Source organism: Globicephala melas, chromosome 18 (assembly GCF_963455315.2).
Source record: "Globicephala melas chromosome 18, mGloMel1.2, whole genome shotgun sequence".
Lineage (NCBI taxonomy): Eukaryota > Metazoa > Chordata > Mammalia > Artiodactyla > Delphinidae > Globicephala > Globicephala melas.
Window position 1 is genome coordinate 35,086,758 of NC_083331.1, and position 26,614 is coordinate 35,113,371.

Consider the following 26,614-nt stretch of genomic DNA (forward strand, 5'->3'; position numbering starts at 1 on the left):
TTCAAACAGTGTTTGGAAGTGACTTTAATGCTAAGATGGCTTTTACAATGAAAGATAATTCAACGGTCCTCAGTTAAATGATTCCTGAGAGATAGCAGGTTCAAAAGTCAATATGTGAGAAAATATTATAGCATTAATATGTTACAATCAAATGGAATGAGTTAGGCTAGTATATATATTTTTAATCAGTTAGAGTCACATTGTACTTTAAACTTTGGGATAAAAGAAGGGGCAATGCAAAAAATAACTCATACTACATTTTATGCTTGGAAGAAGGGAGAAAATAAGGCAAAAATTATTTCCATTATTTTGCCAGATTGAGCTATTTAGCGCTGTGTGGCTTGTGGGATCTTAGTTCCCCCACCAGGGACTGAACCTGGACCCTCAGCTGTGAGTGCAGGGAGTTCTAACCACTGGACCGCCAGGGAATCCCCCCTATTTAACATTCTTAAAGAATGACAAAAATACAGAATAATTAACAGTTTAATGTACTACTCAAAAAACACAATGTCTTGAATTTTAAGAAGGTGGATCACTATATATATATCTATCTATATATATCTATATATATCTATATATCTGTAAGTATATCTTAATGGATTAAGATATCTCCATAAGTATACTTGTGTAACTGAATATTTGTACTCTCATGTCAAAATTTGATTAAAGGTCTCTTAATTAGACATTTTGATACATCTTGCAACCATATATATCTAAAAGTTTTATATATTTTTACCAAAAAATAGTACATTATGATTAATCCTTATCCTTAGCCTGAAGGGTCCTAATTATTAGGACTCCAAGTATCTAAAAAGAATAAGGCTGCATTGTTACTATTCTTTTGAGTGCTCAACAAGCTTTTCCTTTATTTGATAGAGACTCCTTTATGAAAGTTAACATTTTTATTATTTTTGCAATAAAAATATTTGCCTCACTTGTACTTTTGGAAAACCATTAGCTATTAATATTGAGTCTATTACATCATTTACAGATAAATTAAGTTCAATTTGATGTTTTATTAAATTAGATGTAAACTTTCAGACTAAATTTTATTCATTCAACAAATGTACTCCCAAAGACTTTCTTGAGTGCCAGAGAGAAAATTGTGAAGAAACACTATCCTGCTTTCGTATTGCTTTGGGTTTAGCAAGGTAACAGAAAACCATTTATCTAGTAGTTGTTGACCTTTGATTCTAGGACAATTTCTCTTTGGGTTTGCTTAAATAAGGGAAATACTATATTTATAAATTAAATGTGTGCATTATTATTATAGGTACATCACACTATTGAGGTTTTTAAAACTTTTCTATAAAAAATATGCTTATTTTTATGTTATCAAATTTAAAAAGAAGTAACAAATTTACTATAAAAACCGTGTCACATAATATGTATGTTTGCCCATAGCACAAAATGATGTCTGTCTCTAGGGGAATACAAATTAATTTATATATAAATGGTTTCTATAAGTATCCTAACTTTAGAATATAAATATTGGAGTTTCTTTAGTAGCTATCTGTAGGCTTCAGTAGTTGTAGGTAGCTGTGGAATGTAATTTTTGTCACCACAGACTTTCTGTGTCAATAGAAAAACAACGTGTTAAATCAAATTCTTACAAATCAGGCAGAAACAAACAAACACACACCACTTAACAAAAACACACCACTTAATTTATAAGCTAAGCAAAGTACAGCTCTTTGTAGTGGAATACAGCTAAAACTGGTTTAAACTAAACGATCAAATCCCCATATTTGACCATACTTGAAAAAGCCTTTGACCTTGAACAGGCTACTGAACAATGTATTATAATTATAATTTATAACCTTCTATAATCATATAACATGTTGACATGAGGGCAGAAGTATTTGCAAAGTATTTCTTCTTAGTCCACATATCTTAAAGGCCACTCATTTTACTAAGTGACAGAAAATTTCTATTATCAATTATGTGAAAAAATAGTATAGGATTAAAATAGATGATGTGCTTGTAATAGTCCACACCTGAATCTGAACTTCTGGTTAGAGTTGTTTAAATGCTAACTAATCACTCTTCTTTGCCACCCCTTCTCCAACCCTTATTTTAGATAAGAATAATTCAAATATTAACTAGTGGGTCTCAATAAAGATTGAAGCAAAACCATATGAAAAATACATTTATTCAATATGTTGACATATTCTACAATAGGGACAATATAATTAGAACTTTTATATTTTTATGAATAAAACTTTACATTGTTGCTAATACATTATCTCATGTTAAATGTATATATTCTCTCACTGTTTGTCAATAAAAAGATAAATGCTTTGATCTATAACTTTGGTTTTATTCTTAAGGTTTTTATCTTTATTTAAACAATAGTAGCCATTATTTGTTTCCCTAAAATACAGCTTATCATTTTGTTTTATCTATATGATAAAAATTTTATGTTTCATTAAGACTGTTAATTATATACAGTACAATCAAAATCAATTTTCCTATTTTTTTGTGACAAATATAAATAGTTGCATATTCCATAAATCAGTATGAATAAAAACATAGTGACTATTCAACATCTTAAAGCACTAACTTGATGTTGAATCGAAATAATTGCTAAACATTAGAAATAAGTGTAAAATATCAATATTTTAGGTAGAATTTCACAGGCTTGTGCTTCTTAAATTATATAATTAATGGTAAATATGTAAACAGTAAAGCAATACTAAAAATTAGTTCCATGATTTAATTATTTTGCATAATTACAACATGTATTCTCTATAAATCAGAAGGACTGAGAGTTTAGAATAAATTTAGCAATAGTTTGAATGGATAATATTAATGAGGATAGAGAAAAAGGATAATTTCTTTCTCAAGAGAACAAATTAAGATTCTGATTCTATTAATACAGAAATAGTAAAATAAATATTTTGGGGTAAATTATGTAAGCAATAAATTTTGCTTTTAAGTAAAAATATTTGGGGGAATGACCAAATGGACCAAATGACCATTCCCAAGATTACTCTCTATATTCAAAGGCCTTAATGTCCATTGTATATATTTGTGCTCTAAAACCCACATGGATAATGTTCAGCTTTAACTGTGCTATCTTACTTGAAAATTAAGAATGGTTTTCTACTTTCATTGAACTATCTTGAAGAAAAATTACATAAAAATTCTAATATTTTACTGCAGAATTTTCAAAAGGAATAATATGTGCAAGAGCTAGACTTTAACATATATAAATTATTATATGTATGGAAAAAGAACATTTTGGTAACAGTAAACATCAAAAAGATATTTAAAATTTTTTATTAGAAGTAATCATGCAATTATTTGGCTTGAGACACAAAAAATAACATTAAATATTTCCATTGCTTCTATTAGATTATTATTTTCTTAATGCAGGTTTAATATTGTTACTGAAAAATATTTTTGCATTGTTAATCTTGTTTTACTGCATTTGCAAAGATATTTTTAGTAAACATGAAGAAATTGAAAGTATCATTTTGAAATTATTCTGGCCTAATTATTCACTCTGCTTAATAAGATCCTTCTGCAAGGGAAAAAATCACACAATCCTGGGTATACAGTACTTGCTCAACTGTTAAGTTATAAGTAGAGATATGAATTTAAGTTTTGAGGCTGATGATACACCCTACAACTACTCCGTCATCCCGCTTGCAGTTCTTAACGTCTCAGCTTTAATGACTTATACTAAGGGAGACCATAGTGTCCATTCTATTTATATAACAACTAAAATTATTAACAGCTTGTTATTTGCTGAGCACCACAAATAATTGAGGTAGGTACTCCTGGGGAATGAGGGTACTGATATACAAGAAACTTAAGGTATTTTTTTCCCAGTATCACATAGCTGGTAGAAATAGACTGAGATATGAGCCCAGGCAATTACACTCCAGTGACAGAGCTGCCAACACTCTTCTGCCTTTTTTACTGCCCCTGGCCCTGACATTCTCACCCAAAATACCTTGATTACTTAAAGAATATTAATATATAAAATCGTTCAATTATGTCTGTGTTCCTATTTTCTATATTCCACATTAGAATGTAAGCTCTATTTTATCTCCAGCAGCAGATATGGATACATTCTAATATTTTTTTTAGAGAAAGTTAATAGATTAATTGCTTATCTAAATCTTTCTTGACTTATTGTAAGAAATATTTACTAGTTCTTATACCTCAATTACTATATTTTATTTTCTCTCATAATCACAACTTTAAATTATAAAATATTTCAAATTTTTGTAAAGGCTAGATCATAATACTTTCACTAAGTATTGGTAAATTTCCCTCCAAAGTGGTATTCCTAAATGACAATTTCATGATAAAAATATAAGTTCCCAATATTCTTAACAGTGTTTGATATTGAAACACTTTTAAATTAAAAAAAATTAAAGTATGGTTGTCAAAAGCTTTCTCTCAAACATGTTTTATTTTTATATCCTGATTATTCTGATTACCACTTATATCAAACATATATGCTTATAGGACTTTTATATACCCTTTTCTATAAGTTTCCTTTTATATCTTCCTAAGACTTGAATATGAGGATAATGATAGCAATTACAATAGCTTACAAAAGTTGAATGGCAATAATGTATCAGATTCTGTTCTAAGTGCTTTATATACATTAATGCATATAATCCTTACCACAACACAATAAAATCATTATTATAACTATTCTCACTTTAGAGATGAGAAAATTGCAATATAGAGACATTAAGAAATTTACCTATGTAAGTGGTAGAGCTTGAGGAAAATCTTAAAAACACATGTATAAACCAAGGCCAAAATATTAATGACAGATTAATATATTTGATTATATTATTTTATTAAATTTGTGCACTAAAAATAAAGTTAGAAGTCTTAAACATACACATTGAATTTCTGGCCTTGAAGGAGTATCTAGTGTCTGTGTAAGCTTTCTAGACATGCACAACTGTGAATGATGAATAAAATACATATATCAAATTATTGAAGACATCAGAGATAAACCAAGGCAGCCAGGACTTGAGAAGCAGATATCAAAACTAGAGACAATACTAATTTCTATCAGAAATGAAATGGACCTATAAAAGTTTCTTATTCATATAATGTAATAGTATATGCAATGGAAAATAATAAATGATTGCCTCACCTAACAACCTGAATCAATGTCATAGACATAACTTGAAAGGAGGAAGACACAATGTCTAAGTTTCAGCTGCTATAACAGAATGCCATAGACTGAGCATAAACAACAGAAATTTATTTCTCACAGTCTGGAGGTTGGGAAATCCAAGATCAAGGTGCTGTCAGATTCTGTGTTTGGTGAGAACCTGCTCTTGGTTCACAGACAGCCATCTTCTAACTGTGTCCTCACATGGCAAAAGGAGTGAGGGAGCTCTCAGGGATCTCTTTCAGAAGGGCACTAATTCCATTCATGAGGGCCTCTCCCTCATGATCTCATCACCCTTACCAAAGGGCCCACCTCTTAATACCTCACATTGGAGGTTAGGATTTCAACATGTGAATTTTGAGGGGACATGAACTTTCAGTCTTTGACACACAAAAAAGAATATATTAAATGTGTTAATTTGTAAATTTAAAATAGGGGGAAAAACTTACTATAGGTGGAAAGAAATCAGAAAAATTATTACCTTTTAATGGAGTTTAGTGACTGGAAGTTGGTATTCTGGTATGGAAACAATGTAGATGATGGGTATGCGGTGTTGTTCGTGTGAAAAAATATCTTATAAATTTTGTATTTTGTATATGTTATACTTTATGAGTAAATGATTTTTATGAAATCAAATAACCTCAAAAAATTTTTAAAATAAGTCACAAATCAAATATATTTTAGAGTTATAACTGAATAAGTAGTTACCAGAATGGATTAAAACTTGTACAGTACTGGTCCAGAACCTACTTTCAAAGTCAGCAGTAACTTTTGTCTCTCCAGATCCAATAGAAATTTGTAGTTGGCCAGAAATATGCAGGTAAATAATTGACCCACCCTCCGGGAATCACTCTTCATGCTTAGTTTCCAGATACCAAAAGTTTCTGGAAAACCCTCCGACCTATCTGACCATTTCTTTTCTGTCTCCTTTGTTCTTTCTTCTTGTATTGATTTGGAATTGATATTGGAAACACTCTAAGTAAGGTCTTTTGTGAGTAATGTACTTAATCCATTTTAGCTAAATATTCATTGACAAATATATATAAGCTCAGTGGGGGTAGGGACTTTGTCTTGTTCACCTATGTGTTCTTGGCATTGTGTCTTTGGTGGTAAGAAAAATTCCTGACACATAATAGACATTCAATAAATAGCAGTTAAATGAATGAATTAAATAATTAAAAAGCATCATTTTACTTTCACATCAGTGTTGAGACATAATTCTCCATGGATCTTTCATATTTCTGCAAAGCTTTTGAGCAAAGCAGTGACCGCCCCTCCACCAAATTATTAACAGAAATACTAGGAAGGTAAAGATAGTTCCTATCTCCAAAGAGAAAGTCAGGCATACTTAAAAGCATGAAGATAATGTCTCCTTCCAGAGTAAAGGGCATGTAAGTTTATTGCCCATTATAAATTAATTTACTTTCAACTTACAACTTTCAACTTCAACTTTACTTACAACCCATTGCATGTACAGGTTTCACCTGATGCTTTTCAAAGCAAAAATTTTATTAGACAAATTTAAACAGACAAGAAAGACTTTATTCAAGGTTATTGTAAGAAGGAAGAAAGGCCAGAATTGAGGCTAAATTCACCTCCAGTAAAACAAAGGTGGGAGAGCTTTTGAGACCTGGAGTGAGTGGGGGAATCATAGGCAATCTATGTTTGCTAATTGACCTTACCTAAAGGTGAAGTAAACTTTCTACATTCCAGACAAGAGGTAGACTTACAACTTGAAGCAAGGTGTCAGATGAAGTTAAGCCCTTACTCTCCCACAGAAACTGGGAGATGAGGATGCTATCTTTCTTGAAGATTATATTCCCAGGTCCTTGAGAAAAAGCGTCTGTGGCTGTAACACTGGCAAGAGGTTTTTTAAAAAGATTTACATCTCAAAGGGACAGAGAACTTATAATTTTCAATTACAAGTTGTTCAAAGTAAATTCTCTAAGGAAAGTGAGGTCAGGACTCTAGAGGCAGGAGAAACCTGTCTAAAGTTTGGTCAAGCTGAAGGAAATGTTAAAGCCCTCTTAGCATCACCCTGTGGGAATTGGGGCTTGAAGAACCAGTCAAAAAAATTGGTGATTCTCTGACTATTGCTGTTGTTATGGGTAATAACTACCTTTCCTCTTTGACTCAGGAGTCTTGTGTCTTCTCTCAATATACATACATTTGTGGCAGTTTACCTTGTCAGCTAGCAAATAGGATAAAGTCACAGATGCTTCAGAGTTCTTAACAATCTGACATTAGATTTTGAACTTTGGGGAAAATTCACCAGAATTTCCCTACACTGAATGAGACTGAATGAGATCACTTCAATCAATATTAACATAATATGTAAATATTTAGCAACTGTTTAAGATCTAAGAAAACCCATCTAATGAAGAAGTGAATTGACTGGAAAAACAGTATATAAAAGTTGTATATATTGTCCCATTGATGACTCATAATTAATTTAATTGCTAGTTTTTAATGATTTCAGTTTATAAGAGGCATCATATTTTCTAAGCTTTAGATAAGTTTATTATGAAGTGATGGGGAGCCAAAGCACAGAGAACCCTAACCTCAAATTCAAACTGATAATGTTAAGTTGCTTAATGCAGCATTGCTTAAAGCGATAAAGTACTTTAAACAACAGTGTAGAAATAATCTTCAAAATGTGAGGCACAAGATGCATCACCTCTGATTTTTAGATTTTGCTACTTCACATGGTCATAAATAAGGAAATGTATTATCTTTCATAAAGCATTTAGGTCATAATATTTAGTTGGATTCCATTTTTTTCACTTGAATGAAAAAATTCAATTAATAGTGAAGAGTTTCTACCTCATTGTAATTGGTTTTTTTTAATTTAATTTTATTTATTCTTTTTATACAGCAGGTTCTTATTAGTTATCTATTTTATACATATTAGTATATATATGTCAATCTCAATCTCCTAGTTCATCCCAAAACCAACACCAATTCCCCCTTCCCCCCTTGGTATCCATACATTTTTTCTCTACATCTGCATTTCTATTTCTGCCTTGCAAACCAGTTCATCTGTACCATTTTTCTAGATTTCACATATATGCTTTAATATACAATATTTATTTTCCTCTTTCTGACTTACTTAACTCTGTATGATAGTCTCTAGGGCCAACCACATCTCTGCAGATGACCCAATTTCATTCCTTTTTATGGCTGAGTAATATCCTATTCTATATATGTACCACATCTTCTTTACCCATTTGTATGTCGATGGGCATTTAGGGTGTTTCATGGCTTGGCTATTGTAAATAGTGCTGAAATGAACATTGGGGTGCATGTGTCTTTTTGAATTATGGCTTTCTCTGGATATATGTCCAGTAGTGGGATTGCTGGGTCATATGATAATTCTTTTTTTAGTATTTTAAGGAACATGCACACTATTCTCCACAGTGGCTGTATCAATATACATTCCCACCAACAGTGCAAGAGGGTTCCCTTTTCTCCACACCCTCTTCAACATTTGTTGTTTGTAGATTTTCTGATGATGCCCATTCTGAACGGTGTGATATAATACCTCATTGTACTTTTGATTTGCATTTCTCTATAATTATTGATGTTGAGCAGATTTTCATGTTCCTCTTGGCCATCTGTATGTCTTCATTGGAGCAATGTCTATTTAGGTCTTCTGCCCATTTTTTGATTGGGTTGTTTATTTTTTTAATATTGAGCTTCATGAGTTGTTTATACATTTTGGAGATTAACCCTTTGTCCATTGATTTGTTTGCAAATATTTTCTCCCATTCTGAGGGTTGTAATTTTGTTTTGTTTATATTTTCCATTGCTGTGCAAAAGCTTTTAAATCTTATTTCCATTATTCTAGGAGGTGGGTCAAAAAAGATCTTGCTGTGATTTTTGTCAGAGTGTTCTTCCTGTGTTTTCCTCTAAGAGTTTTATAGTGTCCACTCTTACATTTAGGTTGTTAATCCATTTTGAGTTTATTTTTGTGTATGGTGTTAGAGAGTGTTCTAATTTCTTTCTTTTACATGTAGTTGTCCAGTTTTCCCAGCACCACTTATTGAAGAGACTGTCTTTTCTCCATTGGATATCCTTGCCTTCTTTGTCATAGATTAGTTGACCAGAGGTGTGTGGGTTTATCTCTGGGCTTTCTATCCTGTTCCATTGATCTATATTTCTCTTTTGGGGCCAGTACCATATTGTCTTGATTACTGTAGCTTTGTAGTATAGTCTGAAGTTAGGGAGTGTGATTCCTCCAGCTCATAATTTTTTCCCTCAAGATTGCCTTGGATATTTGGGATCTTTTGTGCCTCCATACAAATTTTAAGATATTTTGCTCTTGTTCTGTAAAAAATGCCATTGGTAATTTGATAGGAATTGCATTGAATCTGTAGATTGCTTTGGATAGTATAGTCATTTTAACAATATTGATTCTTCCAATCCAAGAACATGGTATATCTCTCCATCTGTTTGTGTCATCTTTGATTTCTTTCATCAGTGTCTTATAGTTTTCTGAGTACAGGTCTTTTACCTCCTTAGGTAGGTTTATTCCTAGGTATTTTATTCTTTGTGTTGCAAGGGTGAATGGGATTGTTTCCTTAATTTCTTTTTGATCTTTAGTTGTTAGTGTATAGGAATGTGAGAGATTTCTGTGCATTAATTTTTTATCCTGCTACTTTTCCAAATTCATTGATTAGCTCTAGTAGCTTTCTGGTGGCATCTTTAGGATTATCTATGTATATATCATGTCATCTGCAAACAGTGAGAGTTTTACTTCCTTTCCAATTTGTATTCCTTTAATTTTTTTGTCTTCTCTAATTGCCGTGACTAGAACTTTCAAAACTATGTTGAATAAGAGTGGCGAGAGCGGATATCCTTGTCTTCTTCCTCATCTTTGAGGAAATGCTTTTGGTTTTTCACCATTGAGAATGATGTTTGCTGTGGATTTGTTTTATATTACCTTTATTCTGTTGAAGTATTTTCTTTCTTTGCCCATTTCTGGAGAGTTTTTATCATAAGTGGTGTTCAATTTTGTCAAAAGCTTTTTCTGCATCTATTGAGGTGATCATATGGTTTTTATTCTTTAATTTGTTAATATAGTGTATCACATTGATTGATTTGTGTATATTGAAGAATCCTTGCATCCCTGGGATAAATCCCACTTGATCATGGTGTATGATCCTTTTAATGTGCTGTTGGATTCTGTCTGCTATTATTTTGTTGAGGATTTTTGCAACTATATTCATCAGATATATTGGTCTGTAATTTTCTTTTTGTAGTATCTTTGTCTGATGTTGGTATCAGTGTGATGGTGGCCTTGTAGAATGAGTTTGGGAGTGTTCTTTCCTCTGCAATATTTTGGAAGAGTTTGAGAAGTATGGGTTTTAGCTCTCCTCTAAATATTTTATAGAATTCACTTGTGAAGCCATCTGGTCCTGAACTTTGTTTGTTGGAAGATTTTTAATCAGAGTTTCAATTTCATTACTTGTGATTGGTATGCTCATATTTTCTATTTCTTCCTGGTACAGTCTTGGAGAGTTATACCTTTCTAAGAATTTGTCCATTTCTTCCTGGTTGTCCATTTTATTGGCATAGAGTTGCTTTTAGTAGTCTCTTAGGATGCTTTGTATTTCTGCAGTGTCCATTGTAACTTCTCCTTTTTCATTTCTAATTTTATTGATTTGAGTCCTCTCCCTCTTTTTCTTGATGAGTTTGGTTAAAAGTTTATCAATTTTGTTTATCTTCTCAAAGAACCAGCTTTTAGTTTTATTGATATTTGCTATTGTTTTGTTAATTTCTATTTCATTTATTTCTGCTCTGATCTTTATGATTTCTTTCCTTGTACTAACTTTGGGTTTTGTTTGTTCTTTCTCTAGTTCCTTTAGGTGTAATGTTAGATTGTTAATTTGAGATTATTCTTGTTTCTTGAGGTAGGATTATATTGTTGTAAACATCCCTCTTAAACTGCTTTTACTGCATCCCATAGGTTTTGGGTAGTCATATTCTCATTGTCATTTGTTTCTAGGTATTTTTTTATTTTATTTTTGATTTCTACAGTGATTTCTTGGTTATTTAGTAACATATTGTTTAGCCTCCATGTGTTTGTGTTGTTTCCTTTTTTTCCCCTGTAATTTATTTCTAATCTCATAACATTGTGGTTGCAAATGATGCTTGATATGATTTCAATTTTCTTAAATTTACTGAGGCTTGATTTATGACCCAAGATGTCATTGTTCCATGTGCACTTGAGAAGAAAGTGTAATCTGCTGTTTTCAAATGGAATGTCCTATAAATATCAATTAAATCTATTTGGTCTATTGTGTCATTTAAAGCTTGTGTTTCCTTGTTAATTTTCTGACTGGTTAATCTGTCCATTGGTGAAAGGAAGGTTTTAAAGTCCCACACGATTACTGTGTTACTGTCAATTTCCTCTTTTATAGCTGTTAGCATTTGCCTTATACATTGAGGTGCTCCTGTGTTGGGTGCATACATATTTATAATTACTATATCTTCTTCAGTTGATCCCTTGATCATTATGTAGTGTCCTTCTTTGTCTTCGGTAACATTCTTTATTTTAAAGTCTATTTTATCTGATATGAGTAGTGCTATTCAAGCTTTCTTTTGATTTCCATTTGCATGGAATATCTTTTTCCATCCCCTCACTTTCAGTCTGTATGTGTCCCTAGGTCTGAAGTGGGTCTCTTGTAGACAGCATATATATGGGTTTTGTTTTTGTATCCATTCAACAAGCCTGTTTCTTTTGGTTGGAGCATTTAATTCATTCACGTCATTCACATTTGAGGTAAGTATTGATATATTTGTTTCCATTACCATTTTCTTAATTGTTTTGGATTTGTTTTTGTAGGTCCTTTTCTTCCCTTGTGTTTCCCACTTGGAGAAATTCCTTCATCATTTGTTGTAGAGCTGGTCTGGTGGTGCTGAATTCTCTTAGTATTTGCTTGTCTTAAAGCTTTTGATTTCTCCATTGAATCTGAATGAGATCCTTGCTGGGCACAGTAATCTTGGTTGTAGTTTCTTCCCTTTCATCACTTTAAATATTTCATGCCACTCCCTTCTGGCTTGTAGAGTTTCTTCTGAGAAGTCAGATATTATGAGAGTTCCCTTGTATGTTATTTGTCATTTTTCCCTTGTTAGTTTTAATAATTTTTCTTTGTCTTTAATTTTTGTCAATTTGATTACTTTGTGTCTTAGTGTGTTTCTCCTTGGGTTTATCCTGCCTGGACTTTTGTGGCTATTTCCTTCCCTATGTTAAGGAAGTTTTCAACTCTAATCTCTTCAAATATTTCCTTTGACCCTTTCTCTTTCTCTTCTCCTTCTGGGACCCCTATAATGAAAATATTGGTGCATTTAATGTTGTCTCAGAGGTCTCTTAGGCTGTCTTCATTGGTTTTCATTCTTTTTTCTTTATTCTGTTCCACAGCAGTGAATTCCACCATTCTGTCTTCCAGATCATTTACCCGTTCTTCTGCCTCAGTTATTCTGCTATTGATTCCTTCTAGTGTATTTTTCATTTCAGTTATTGTATTGTTTATCTCTGTTTGTTTGTTCTTTAATTCTTCTAGGTCTTTGTTAAACATTTCTTGCATCTTCTTGATCTTTTCCTCCATTTTTTTTCTGGGGTCCTGGATCATCTTCACTATCATTATTCTGAATTCTTTTTCTGAAAGGTTGCCTATCTCCACTTCATTTATTTGTTTTTTGGGGTTTTATCTTGTTGCTTCATCTGGTACCTAGTCCTCTGCCTTTTCATTTTGTCTTTCTGTGAATGTGGTTTTTGTTCCACAGGCTGCAGGTTTGTAGCTCTTCTTGCTTCTGCTATCTGCCCTCTGGTGGATGAGGTTATCTAAGAGGCTTGTGCAAGCTTCCTGATAGGAGAGACTAGTGATGGGTAGAGTTGGGTGTTGCTCTGGTGGGCAGAGCTCTGTAAAACTTTAATCCACTTGTCTGCTGATGGGTGGGGCTGAGTTCCCCCCATGTTGTTTGTTTGGCCTGGGACCACCCAGCACTGGTGCCTACAGGCTTTTTGGCAGGGTTAGTGGTTGACTCCAGTAGAACTCACACCAAGGAATACTTCCCAGAACTTCTGCTGCCAGTGTCCTTGTCCCCACGGTGAGCCACAGCCACCCCCTGACTCTGCAGGAGACCCTCTAACACTAGGAGGTAGGTCTGTTTCAGTCTCCTATGGGGTCACTGCCCCTTCCTCTTGGGTCCTGATGTGCACACTACTTTGTGTGTGCCCTCCAAGAGTGGAGTCTCTGTTTCCCCCAGTACTGTTGAAGCCCTGCAGTCAAATCCTGCTAGCTTTCAAAATCTGACTCTCTGTGAATTCCTCCTCCTGTTGCCAGGTTCCCAAGTTGGGAAGCCTGACATGTGCCTCAGAACCTTCACTCCAGTGGGTGGACTTCTGTGATATAATTGTTCTCCAGTTTGTGAGTCACCAACCCAGGAATTTTGAGATTTGATTTTATTGTGATTGCACCCCTCCTTCTGTCTCAGTGTGGCTTTTCCTTTGTCTTTGGATGTAGGGTATCTTTTTTGGTGAGTTCCAGTGACTTCCTGTCAATGATTGTTCAGCAGTTAGCTGTGATTCCGGTGCTCTCACAAGAGGGAGTTGCAAATGTTTCTTAACTGCTAGAACCTATTCTGAATGGCATCATAATTTTTACTATTAATTTGATTTTAGAACCTCACTGTGGAATAAATCCATTCGGTTTTCATTTCTTCCATGTTTTAGGTGTGACGGTACTAGAAGGCCCTATCTATGCCGTGGGAGGCCATGATGGCTGGAGCTATCTGAACACAGTGGAGAGGTGGGATCCTCAGAGTCAGCAGTGGACATTTGTAGCTAGTATGTCAATTGCCCGAAGCACAGTTGGTGTGGCAGCATTGAACGGCAAGTGAGTAGACTTTCCTTTTTTATTTGAAAAAAAAAGTTTTTGAGTGAATATTGTTTTAAAAATAACATTTAGTAAACTGTTTTGATAAAATATTTAAATCTTTGGTTTTTGATTTTTTTTTAAGTTTAGTCTTCATGGATCATTGACAGATCAAGACTGCATATTTTTCTGATTGTCCTTTCTTATAAAATAAAAACCAAAACTTCTTTACAATAACTGTTTTTTTTTAAGTATCACATATATTTCATGAGAATTATGTGAACTAAAGATCTGCATATTTATATCCTTTCTGGTAAAATAGTCTGAGGAGCCTGCAAAAGACTACTAAAAATTTGGTACTTAGTATATTTTTTTGCATGATTGTATGTCTCTTCACTTTTCTCCTTTTCCACTCCTATCACCCTAAATGGGGAATTTTCAAACACAACACTGTTGATATTTTGAGTCAGATAAATCTTTGTTTGATGCAGGGCTCTGTCCTGTGCATTGTACAGTGTTTAGCAGCAGACTGGCTTTTATCTACTAGATACCAACTGCAACACCCTGCCCAATGTGGTAATCAAAAAAGTCTCCAGACATTGCCTAATATACCCTCTGGGATGGCAAAATACACTCCCTCTCACTGCCATGAGAAACTCTGCCCTAAAAAAGCTAATAACACCCCTGGTTTGAACAACAGCAAAAGCTTCCAATCTGTTTACTTCTCTTTCCCCTGAAGTCCATTTGCTAAAGCTGCCACAGCTGCTTAACAAATGCAAGTAATATTTCAGTCCTCTTCAAGAACTTCTCTTTACAATTAGAACACAATGCCTATCTTTACCTAAAGGGACCTACTGGATCTTATTTCTGCCTATTCTACATTTTTTCTCTGTATGTCAGCCAAATTGCCCTTTTATCTTTGCTTCAAATATAGCAACTGTAACCAAACTCAGTCCCTTTGAATGTGCTCTTTTCTTTGTCTGAGATGCTGTTCCTACCCACCATCACGTGCTTGGGTTTTTCTCATTTTTCAGGTTTCATCTCAAAATTTGTCCACAAAGAAAGTTATTTACTATTAATCCTATTAAATTAAACCACTCTGCACACTATCCCAAACTGCTTACTGTTCTTAAAATTACATACATTACTGTTTTCTCTTTTCACTAGATATACATGTTTAATGAATGTTGGGCTTCAATTTTCATTTAGGTTTATTTGATGCCTAAAATTATATTCTTAGTGTCATGTATACTTCCTGAGAATTCATTTAGGATTTTTCCTGGAAATAAATGTTTACATATTAATTAGGGAAAATGTTAGATCTATACATTTGAAATCTTTTCATCTGAAAATGTGATCTTACTTTTATCTCTTAAAATTAGTCGCTATGTATTTTAGTGGTTTTAATTTAGGTATAGGTTTAGTATTTTCTTTCTGAGTTTTATTTACACTTATTTGTATTTTTGAACATTTTAGATATTATATTTTGGTTTATATATTTGTATGTATTAATAATTATACATTTATAGTACACTGGAGAAGAAAGTTTAAGTATCTATATTTATGATAACCATTTTACTAAATGCATGTATCAGGGTTTTTTTTTTTTTTTGTGGTATGTGGGCCTCTCACTGCTGTGGGCTCTCCCGTTGTGGAGCACAGACTCTGGACGCACAGGTCCAGCAGCCATGGCTCACCGGCCCAGCCGCTCCGTGGCATGTGCGATCATCCCGGACCGGGGCACGAACCTGCGTCCCCTGCATCGGCAGGCAGACTCCTAACCACTGCGTCACCAGGGAAGCCCCATGTATCAGTTTTTTTGATTTATAATAATAGATTTTCTAGGAAGATAAATATGGTAAACTAATAACGAAACTTTGTCTCTTCCTTCTTAATGTTTATGTTTATTTCCTTTTTATTGTATTGCTTTTATTTTTAGAATAGTTTTGATCTATTAATATTTGATCTATTAATATGGTGATTTACATAAATATTATAATTGTAAATCATTATTGCATACTTAAAATAAAACCAACTTATCCATGTTGCATTATTCATTTAGTAATTTGTTGCATTCTATAGTCTATGATTTTTCATCTATGTTTGATCTACGTATCTTTTGAAAAACATTTCATAATATTTTCCATTATGATATGAAGCTTTTCTTATCATAATAAAATCATAACATGAATTGAGAAGATTTCTACAATTTATCTGCTATAAGTATCTACAAATATGGGAAGTATATATTCTTGAACATGACAAATGATAGAAAAAATTATATGTATATTATCATATATATTCCCTTTAAAAGTTACATTTTACTGAGATTTTAAAATTTAGCAGAAGACAGTTGTACCTTACTTCTAACCCTATGACTATTAATAATAATCTATCTTGTATTGTTATATCTTCTTTTGTATTGTTATTAACCTCCTAATTTGTTATTTTTAGGTGTTAGCATTATTACTAATTTTGCCTTATCTTAGGTTTTGTCAGTATCATTATTTGGTTTTGTTTTTATCTTTAATCAAATGTGTGCATAGAGTGAAGTTATACTTGTTTTCCCTCTTCTTTTCTTATTCATTAATTTATACTTGGCTCAGTTTTATTTAATATGTCTTGAAATTCAGAATTTAACAAAATATAGTATTAATAATTGTCTTTGCAGTTTATTCTTCTTTAATATATCAAAATTATCATTTTAATTGTTTCCATTTCTTGCTTATTAAGAATAGTTTGGCTGTGAACATCCTCACTTATATATGTCCTTTGTGAGCATGCGTACAAATTTTAGCTGAGTGTAGACCTGGAACTGCAATTGCTAGGCTGTATGGTATTCTTGTGCTCAGCCTTAAGGGATAATTCCCAGAAGATTTTGAAAGTGTTTTCCTAATTTTTGTACATATTCACACTGTACTAGAGATCTAGATACTATGCATCTACTGATTTGGTAACGCCAGTTTTTATCTTTTATGGTTTTATCTATTCTGGTGGATAATGCTATCACATTCAGTTAAGGACTGAGATTGTGCACCTTTTATATACTTATTAACAATTTTATATCTTCTGGCTGAAGTATATATTAAAGTCTTTTTCCTGTTTCCATTTGGGTTTCTGTCTTTTTCATTTTGCCTTGTAGAGTTCTTCTTATGTTCTAGAAATTATTTCTAGGTAAATGTATCTCACTTTATTATTAGTAGTATATTACTATTACTACTACTATTATTTTCCAGGAAGGATATGTTGATTATATAATTTATGAAACTTTATGTCTAAAAGGAATTTTCCTATGTTTTCACACATTTATTGTAAATTGACTTGAGTAATTTAATGTCACAGCCTTGTATCATTATTGTTAAGTAGATATTATATACTTACTTATCTTCTTTCATTTTTTTTTTTTAGGGAGATGTGTGGTAAGTCCAGTAGTTTTTCATCTTTAATATGTTTTTATATCTCATTCTTATAGATGTTTTGACTATATTTCTATCAGTTAGGGTACAGTCAAGAGACAGAAACCACTCCAGCTATTTATCAGTGATTCTATATAAAGATAATCTAATATAAAGATTTGTTAAGTAGATATAAAAATTAACTAGTTAACCAAAAAGTCAACAAGAGAACACTATATCATAAATGTATCAACTAAAAGAAAGAGCTACCACCCCTAGTGTTGGAAAACAAAAGAAGGGATTGTAGTTATTAAGATTTAGAAAATCAGAGGAGAGCCCCTATGCAGATGAAATCCAGATATTTGTGATTGGAGCTCTGCTTAGCCAGAGTTGGCATCTCTGACATGAAAAAGGGGCCCCTTGACCTGGGACCTGAAGCTCTGAGGAAGTGGTGCCAGTCTTCTAGTGTTGATGGCTCTGAGTGGTCTCAATAAGGCCAATTTTGCAAGTTCTGCAAAATGGCAATTGGATGCAATTGAATGCAGGAAAAAAAGATGGGGTGACACAGGAACAGGAAATGAGCAGAAAGGAGCAAGACCCTTCCTCCTCTAGTCTTTCAGTCTCCCTCTAGCATCCATTAATGTCACATCCTAAAAGAAGGAACCAGGTGGCAAAGCAGAAACGTGGTTTACAGAGTTCCAGCCCCCATATCAAAAATCAGAGTACAGGAGAGAGAATGTGGGGCTGCGAGATAAGAGCTTAACTACTGGCATGTTCTTCTCCAATTTCAAAATGTTTACCAGGGTATAACCTGATGGCTCCTTTTCATTCTTTTAACTTACTATTTGGAGATTCATTTGAACAATCTCAATCATGTCTTTATTTTACTAAGGAAAGTTTTTATCTACTGAGGATTGTTTTTTGTTTGATTCCTTTTCCATTATTCTAGTTCTTTGGTTTTGGGATATATATTTTAGTATGTATTTATGTTAATGATTGTGTGTCTTTGAGCACTGATTTCTTTCCCATAAACAGTTTTTCTCCTCAGTCATTTTATTTCTTTTCCATTTAACTTGGGAAATTTTTTCTATATTTTATTGTTAATCATTGCCATTTTGCTTATGAATTTTACTGTTTCCAGTGAAGACATAATCTTTATTTTAATTTTCCATATATGATATACTTATTTGACAGCTCTCTTTCCTCTCTGCCTCATGTTCATCTTATTTCAATTGAGGATACTCTCTTATTGTTTTACCTTAAAAATCTCTTGTATCACTAAATGTATATTTTCTTAAATTGCTTTTGAGAGTACATTTAGTGACTTTTCCTCACCACTTACACTGATGCTAATATATAGATTCATCTCTTATATCCTTTAGGAAATGGGTATCTCATTGACAGCAAATTTGCTCAACAAAGATGAGAAACATCTTTACCCTTTCCTTATATTATTCATTTGTTACATTATTCTGTAATGAGAAGGCATACATACACACACAACACACACAACACACCCAAGACACACACACTTATTTTAAAGTTTTAATATATTACTTATCTTATTCTAGATTTTTATAATTACTTTGCATTATATTTTTGTGACCCTTCCTTAATATTCTACTGTGAAATATCTTTATATATATATATATGTGTGTGTGTGTGTGTGTGTGTGTGTTTTGTTACAAATCTCCAAACTTAATCAGAAATAAATGGGATAAAAAATTTAATAAATATAATATTTAATGGATAGTCTTGTAGCAAATTTTCACATGTTATTATAACTGAATTTTTTAATCCAGTTTCTTCCCTTTTAAATTAGCTTTATATGGAATTCATCATTTGTATCATTTTGTGGTCCTTGTATCTTTTTGGTCAGCTAGGATATTTAATATCCTAAGAAATCATGTTTTACTCTAACAACATTCTTCATACCAAATATCAGAGTGTGAGAGTATTTAAAGTTTTTGTTCTTAAAATTGTTTACATTTTAATTAAGTACATTTTCCCAAATTTTAACCCTATTTTATGAAAATGTTTGGAATTATTTCATTTTTACTTCAAATAATCTTTCTCCTTTAAATCAGAATAGTATAGACCTCATTTGGGTTATTTTTTAATTCCCTTGAGTGTGATTTAATGGCCTCTAAATTCTGTGGTTTAATGACTTTCTCTTAATGTCTGGTTGCTTTTCCTGTTTTACTCAGAGAAAAACATAATCACTAGAAAGTGACCTTTCACTTCAGACCCACATCAGAAAATTGTTTCAACATTCAATAAACAGTTGTTTATTTTTCTCTCACCTGTACTGACATGACTTTATTTACCTCTACTGACATGACTTTTTTTACCTCTTGTTTAATTTTCACCTCTCACTAATGTGTCATTCTAACCTGACTGTTGCTTCTCTGAATATTATTTTGAATAATTTTCCCAATTAAGGCTAATAAAAGCCGGTGAACAGCCTTCTTGAGTTTAGATCATTCATGATACCTTTATTGTGGAAAAACAAGGCATTGGTTCATGGCTTAAAATTAATGAGCATATTCTGGTGTATTCAAGAGCAAAATTATATCAATTTTATGGAACATTTTGGTCAGTCATCCAATGAGACAGATTAACCTAAGTCGTAGATATATCATCTTAGGCCAGCACAGCCACAGACTTACTTGATGCATAAAGGGAATACAACAAAACAGTAAATAGACATTCTGGTGTGGAGAGTGACCATATAAAACCTCAGACTCTCCAAATAATATCTACACTAGTAACTATTTTTGTTTCTTATTTGCTCTGTGCCTTAGCTTTGTTCTTTCAAGCTTTACTTTGTAACTAAAAGGTCTTTCCGGTTTGTTTCCCTTTATTTCCTGAGTAAGCTCAAAAAGCAGATACTCATACTGCCTGAGCACATCCATAAATAGTCCTGAATTTTAATAAATGTATGCTCTGGTCCTTGGAGAATCTGCAAAACAGATTTAAAAAACTGTGTTTGTTTCATGATTCACCATGGCAAAACTGATTTACTCAGTCATTCAAAACCTCATGTTAATAATACACATGAAGAAGCTGCTATTTCTGTGCAGTCTGAAGTTTATACAGTTTGAAATATCATGAGAACAGGAGTCATGTCTATTGTTTTCTCCAGTACATCCCAATATCTAGCACTGTATCTTATTATGCCTCAAGCTCTGCCACTTACGTGGTGCTCTCTAAGACCACTTCTATTTTTGTATCCAAACTTTGACATTCTTTTTCTTAAAAATGAACCCCAAATTGTAAAAGATTTCCTATGATAAACATGTCACCAAATGCAAGTTCATGTGCCTGAGGCAGTGAGGCCAAACAAACCAAAACATCAGAGTTAAGAGCAGAGAAACGTTTATTGCAGGGCTATGCAAGGAGATGGGTAGTTAATGCCCCCCAAAACCCCAAAATCCCTGAAGGATATCAGCAATGAATTTTTAAAGGCAAGGTGAGGAAGGGGCATGGTTGGTTGTTGCACACTTCTTGGTACAGGAATCCTTTGTTCTTGCAGTTTTCCACATAGGTCAGGCCAAGATGTTCCTGTAAACCACAAGCAAGACAAATGTTAATCTCTGTTCTGCAACATTTTATCTCTATATGAATGGAAAAGTGTCATACCCTTAAAGGTCAGAGCTTTGAAAATGGGCCGATTCATATATTTCAAGCTATAGGCAACATTCTTAACTCAAGCAAAAGCAATAGAATACAAAGGTTAAAGTAATAGAAACAGATTTAATATGGAGTCAGATTTGTTCTTCCCTATTACAAGCAGTTTGTATTAAAATTGTATTATTTTAGAGTCACACATTTAAAAAAAATCACTTGTTTGCTGAGTCTCACTGAGAGCTGTTAATAGGCTTAGGAGATTTGTGATTTGCCTTCTGGAAGAAATGATTTCTAAGCTGGAACTTGATTGATTTACCAGATTTGCAGAAAGTGAGGAAGAACTGCAATGAGAAGGAACAAGCTGTGTTCAGTTCCTGAGTGTGAATTGCAAACAAAAGGTGGAAAAGTTGAGTTTAGCTGAAATATAATGAGGAATAGTGGCCCCAATAGATTGGATAGAAAGCCAGCCTCTAGGTCATAGCAACTTGGCTAAGGTAAAAATATTATAAAAGGTTTAAAAAAGGGCAGCAACATGGATGTATTTCAATTTTGTAAAAATCACTCTGGCTGAAGAATAATTTATAATTGCTCAAGGAAACTAAAAAAATATTAGAATCTCATCACAAAATTAGATTGGCTGAGATGCATTCCAGTGGTTCATAGGGATTACTTGATAAATCATGCCTCAGAATTAAAATGTATAGCAACAGAATGTTACTGACCAGGGTTCTTGGCCCCCTCAATCAATAGAAATTGATAAGAAGCCAGGCAAGAAATTCAGGCAAGGCTTTATTGGGGTTCTTGCTGCAGCAGGAGGGAGTGAAAACAAGTAACAATTTTCCTTGCTTGCTCCATGAGGCAGGGCAAGCTGCTTCTTTATATGGGATATGGGTGGGTCAAGGATTGGGCCGGAGAGGTGGCTTGGGTGGTCTGCCCACCCCCATGGTGGTGCTGTGTGCAAGGTGCATATGCAGTACCCTGCTTTTTCTCCCAACACCCTTTTTTTTTTGTTTTTTTTGTATCTTTTTATTCATAATTTGCCCCAACTGTACATGTATGCAGCTATTTTTAGTCCCTTATACTTTCTTTGTATTTTGCTGCTAAAGGAGACATTTGTCCAGGTGCAAGCACTGCAGCAATGGTCTCAAGACCCAGCCTATCTCAAGAAGACAATTCATTTTGGCTCCCTACTTGAGCATAACTACTGCCAAACTCCTTAATTTAGAATTCAGTGGTTTTATGAAACAGACCTCTCTTTCCTTCTCCAGTCTTCTCTCTTAACCACCTGCCTTACAGACACCTTATGTCCCAAACGGCTTGATGTTCACACTCTTCTGCATTTTTACATACTCATCTCTCTCCCCAGATTTCCCTTCCATTTTTTTCTTAATAACTTGTGACTGTCCACTGTCCATTTAGTTTCTCTCCCCAGATTTTCATCTGGTCTTTGGATACATTTGAAAACTCTCTGGAGTGACAGCCTAACACAACTCTAGATCTCTATGTGTGTTAAATTCCATGTGGCCAGATTGGTACAAACACAATTCAGTTTATTGTACTTGAGAACAATAGTGTAAAAAAGCATTAAAAATATATTAAGATGTGCCTTTAAATAAAACCTAAATGAAATTATTTGTAATATTTCCATCACCCAAAGCCTAGTTTAATCTGTACCTTTTCTATTAACCCTTTTAAAATTCACCAATTTAAAAATAATCGTTCCGTCTTTTGCGTTCCCAAGACACAGGATTGATACTTTTCTCTGCAATATCTTATTTCAGCGGAACTTAAACAGGTGCCTTTTCTTTGACAACTTCCATTCATACATCATTCTTTTTCAAGAATTGGATATGAGTGCTTGCTTCATTCATTTTTTAAAAATTCACAAATAGGTACTTGCTATGATGATATATCAGAGAAAATAAATCAAATCTGCCCTCAGAGACCTTACATTATATTAATAAGGGAAATAAGAAACATCAAAAGAAAGAAATTCAGAATTGTAATAGGTGTAGAGTGGGAGTTGGCAAGGAAACATGGAGGGATTAAAATTGAAGTGACCATTTCTACCAGGTTTTGGGTTAGTAAATCCTACTAAGTTGGGTGGGATGCAATTCATTAACCTAAATTAATTTCTGTATTTATAATTGTCAGAGATTTCTTAGGAAATATAGGCACATTCTAATAAATAAAGGTAAGTGGGTTCTGTTAACCATATGCTATAAGGACAGCAAGTCCGTCTTGTTTGGGGCAGCAAATTATGCTCAGGGACTGAGATTGTCTTTGCCAGTAGTTTAAACACAGCTTCACTGTAGGAATTTCACAAACCAATAGCATACAGGGTCATGTCTCTTAATAAGCTAATAAAGAAATAACACACCCATGATAGATTAAATACACTATTGTTCCAGGCAAGGGGAGAAGATAGAAATAAAGTCCAAATTTACTTGAAGTGTACTCTTTCTATGAGTTTTGGTTTCTGGAAGAGGCGGTTTGGTTTTGCCAACAAAGAGCTGATGTGCAGCTGCCAGTGGAAAATTAAAAGTCCCTCAGTTGCTAGAGCATGTTGCTAGGGAACGATGGCAGTGGTGTTGACAGACAGGCTGATAATCCTGGGGATCACCACTGGCTGATAAAGAAGTCTCCTTTATCATAGCAGAAACTAATGCCCAAGATCTTCCGAGAGCTAAATTAGCAAAGGGTAGCTTTGTCCAGACTGAAACTCTGGAATAGCCTTCGCGAACTCTCTGTATTTATAGTCTAAATGTTCCCTTTGCCAGAGTTACTTCTCCACAAGTTTTTATTGAAAAGCCCCCAGCTGGGCCCCTCAGCAGCTGAGCTACTAAGTGCTTATCAATCAAGGGCAGATGAGATGATGACATCCAGACACAAGTTACTTCATTCTTATATCAAAACAACTTTACTTCTAAAAACAACTTCATTTTTTTTTTTTGGTCATAAATAAGTGAATTTGAAATCATAGCAAACCAATACACAATAACAGAGTCTCAGACTGAGTTTGCTACATGTACCAACATTTCTTAGTAAGTGGGAACAAAAGCAGCCTGATGTGTAAGCTTACTGAAATCCCACTCACTGTACTCTCAGGCACTCAACTAGTACCTCTCATGGAAATTATTCACTGAAAGGTACATGCAGGAGTATTTTGATAGCAGGAATGACAAGCCTTATCATGGGATCAGATGAAAGAGTTCTCCATCAATTAGGAAACAAAGGATCAAACAAAGTTCTGGATCTAGAGATTTGCATCAAATGTGTTATACCGCACTTTCTATAGCCATTCCTGAAGTTATGTACCAATGATAAGATATGCCACATATTAAATAAATTTCCCTAGTGTACCAATTATAAATAACATTAAATTTCTGGGGAAAAGACAAAGTGGGATCAAAAAGACTTTCTAGTGGAGACATACCTGAATTGATTAATGAGCGATGAATGAACAGTAACCCACCCTATATAGTAACAAGGTACTTAGGACAGAATGCACAGTGGCACACAGGGCTGGAAAAGATCTAGTGCTGTGGCAGAAGGTTATAACTGGCTCTTAATAGTCATTCATTCCTTTTTATATGACAGCATGCACAGCACTGTTAGCTAGGCAAGTGGCCACCTAAAATAAAGATAACATTTCCCAGCACCTGATCAGTCGGGTATTGTCATGTAACTAAGTTCTGGCCAACTGGATGTAAAAAGTGAGTAGTGAAACTTAAAAGATTGATTCTTAAAGGGAGAGGATGCGCTCCTTCTTCCACTTTTCCTTCATCCTTCTGTTTGAACTGTGACTGTGATAGCTAGGACTCCACCTTCAGGACCAGAGGATTTGTAGACAATTCTCCATGGACTTTTAACATTCCTGCACATTTTCCAAGCAAAAATATTGGCAACTTTTTTCACCATCTTTTCAAGGATATTTGTAAATCGAACAGCTTTGGAAGGTAGAGATAGTGTCTTTCTTTTGGGCAGAGAGCAGGTTTGTTCCTTGAGAGAGCAGGAACACAATAATAAAGATAATATCTACCTTCAGAGCAATGATTGGACAGGTTTGCTGGCAGCCCCTTTAAGGATTAGCAGTTCCTAAACTCCAGATGTGAGAAAAGTCCTCTATGTAAATAAGCATTCACATGAATCTCTCTGTATCACCCTGGTGGGATTTGGAGGGACAGGGGAAACCCATGTGAACATAGAGCTCATTCTATCTGTTGTGCATGAGAAACAAAGTCATTTCTTTCTGATCCCAGAATCTTGTGTCTTTTACCAGCATCTATGAAACTGTGGTAGGCTAATTTGTTAGCTTTCAGGTCTGGGAAAATTTCACTCTTCACAGTTCTTGATAAAGGGTCTTATCCTACAGATGATAGGTTGAAAGTTGGAAGCAGCCTGGGTCTCAGCTCCTACCTGTAAAGCCACTTTACATACATTTGAACCCATATCTTAACTAATACAGAATTTATTTCTTCCTACTGCCATATTGTACGGACAGGCATCCCCGAAGACATTGAATGTTTGATTCCAGACCACCACAATAAAGTATATATTGCAATAAAGGGAGTCACATGGAGTTTTTGGTTTCCCAGTGCATATAAAAGATATGTTTACACTATATCATAGTTCATTGTGTGCAATAACATTATGTTTTTAAAAACAATCTGCATACCTTAATTTAAAAAATACTTTATTGCCAAAAAGTGCTAACCATCATCTGACAATGCAGGATTACCATAAAACTTCGATTTGTTAAAAAAAGAAAAAGGCAATACCTGCAAAACTCAATAAGGTGAAGCACAATCAAATTCAATAAATGCATAAATCATGCATAAATAAAATGAAGTATACCTGTACTAGAATATAAAATACATGGTGCTGAGATGGGCACCTGGCAACTAGATCTCAAAACAGGAAGACCTTGTTGCTAAACTTTATATAAAACTTTTCTGTAGGCTGAATAAACACATAAGTTAATGAAAGGGGTGGGGAAGACTCATTCATTCTCAGCAAAATTCTAGAAGCGTTTACTTAAGTCAGGGGTATTTCTGACCTCCTGCCAATTTTTGGCATGCAAGGAAGGATATACAGGTCAATGTTCACAGCAACCTGACCTATGATAGTGATGTCTCCTAAGAATGTTATTTTTCTGCCCTTTTCTCATTGTCTCTGAATGAAATTCCAGCTCCATAGCATGGCATACAATCCCCTTCATTCTCAGTCTAACCTTTTCATCCTACCAGCCATATCTCTTCTTCCCCTCCTTTACTACCACCTGTTCCACCAATATGACATACTTGCCACTCTATTTATCACTGGCTATGACCTTTCATGTCCCTTGTCTTTACACATAATGCTTTCCCTGTATGTAATGCTTTCCCCTATTTCTTCATCTTACAAATTTCTACTCATCTTTCAACTCTAAGTTAAAATATCATGGCTCCTTTCTTGCCATGAAACTGTCAGCTGTCACTTCGTATGTTGTCAGCGCATTTACTTCTAGTAACAGATCCTTCTCTGCTCTTCATATTCTCAACATCTAATTTGTCATT

At 33.9% G+C, this 26,614-nt stretch overlaps 1 protein-coding gene across 1 annotated transcript in view; it reads left to right on the forward strand.

Moving 5' to 3' along the window:
* Positions 1-26,614, forward strand: part of KLHL1 (kelch like family member 1) — a 386,506-nt gene that overhangs the window by 335,738 nt on the left and 24,154 nt on the right. Inside the window, exon 8 of the mRNA XM_030842541.2 lies at positions 13,890-14,052. Coding sequence (XP_030698401.1) covers positions 13,890-14,052 — 163 coding nt within the window. The remainder of the gene's footprint in view (positions 1-13,889; positions 14,053-26,614) is intronic.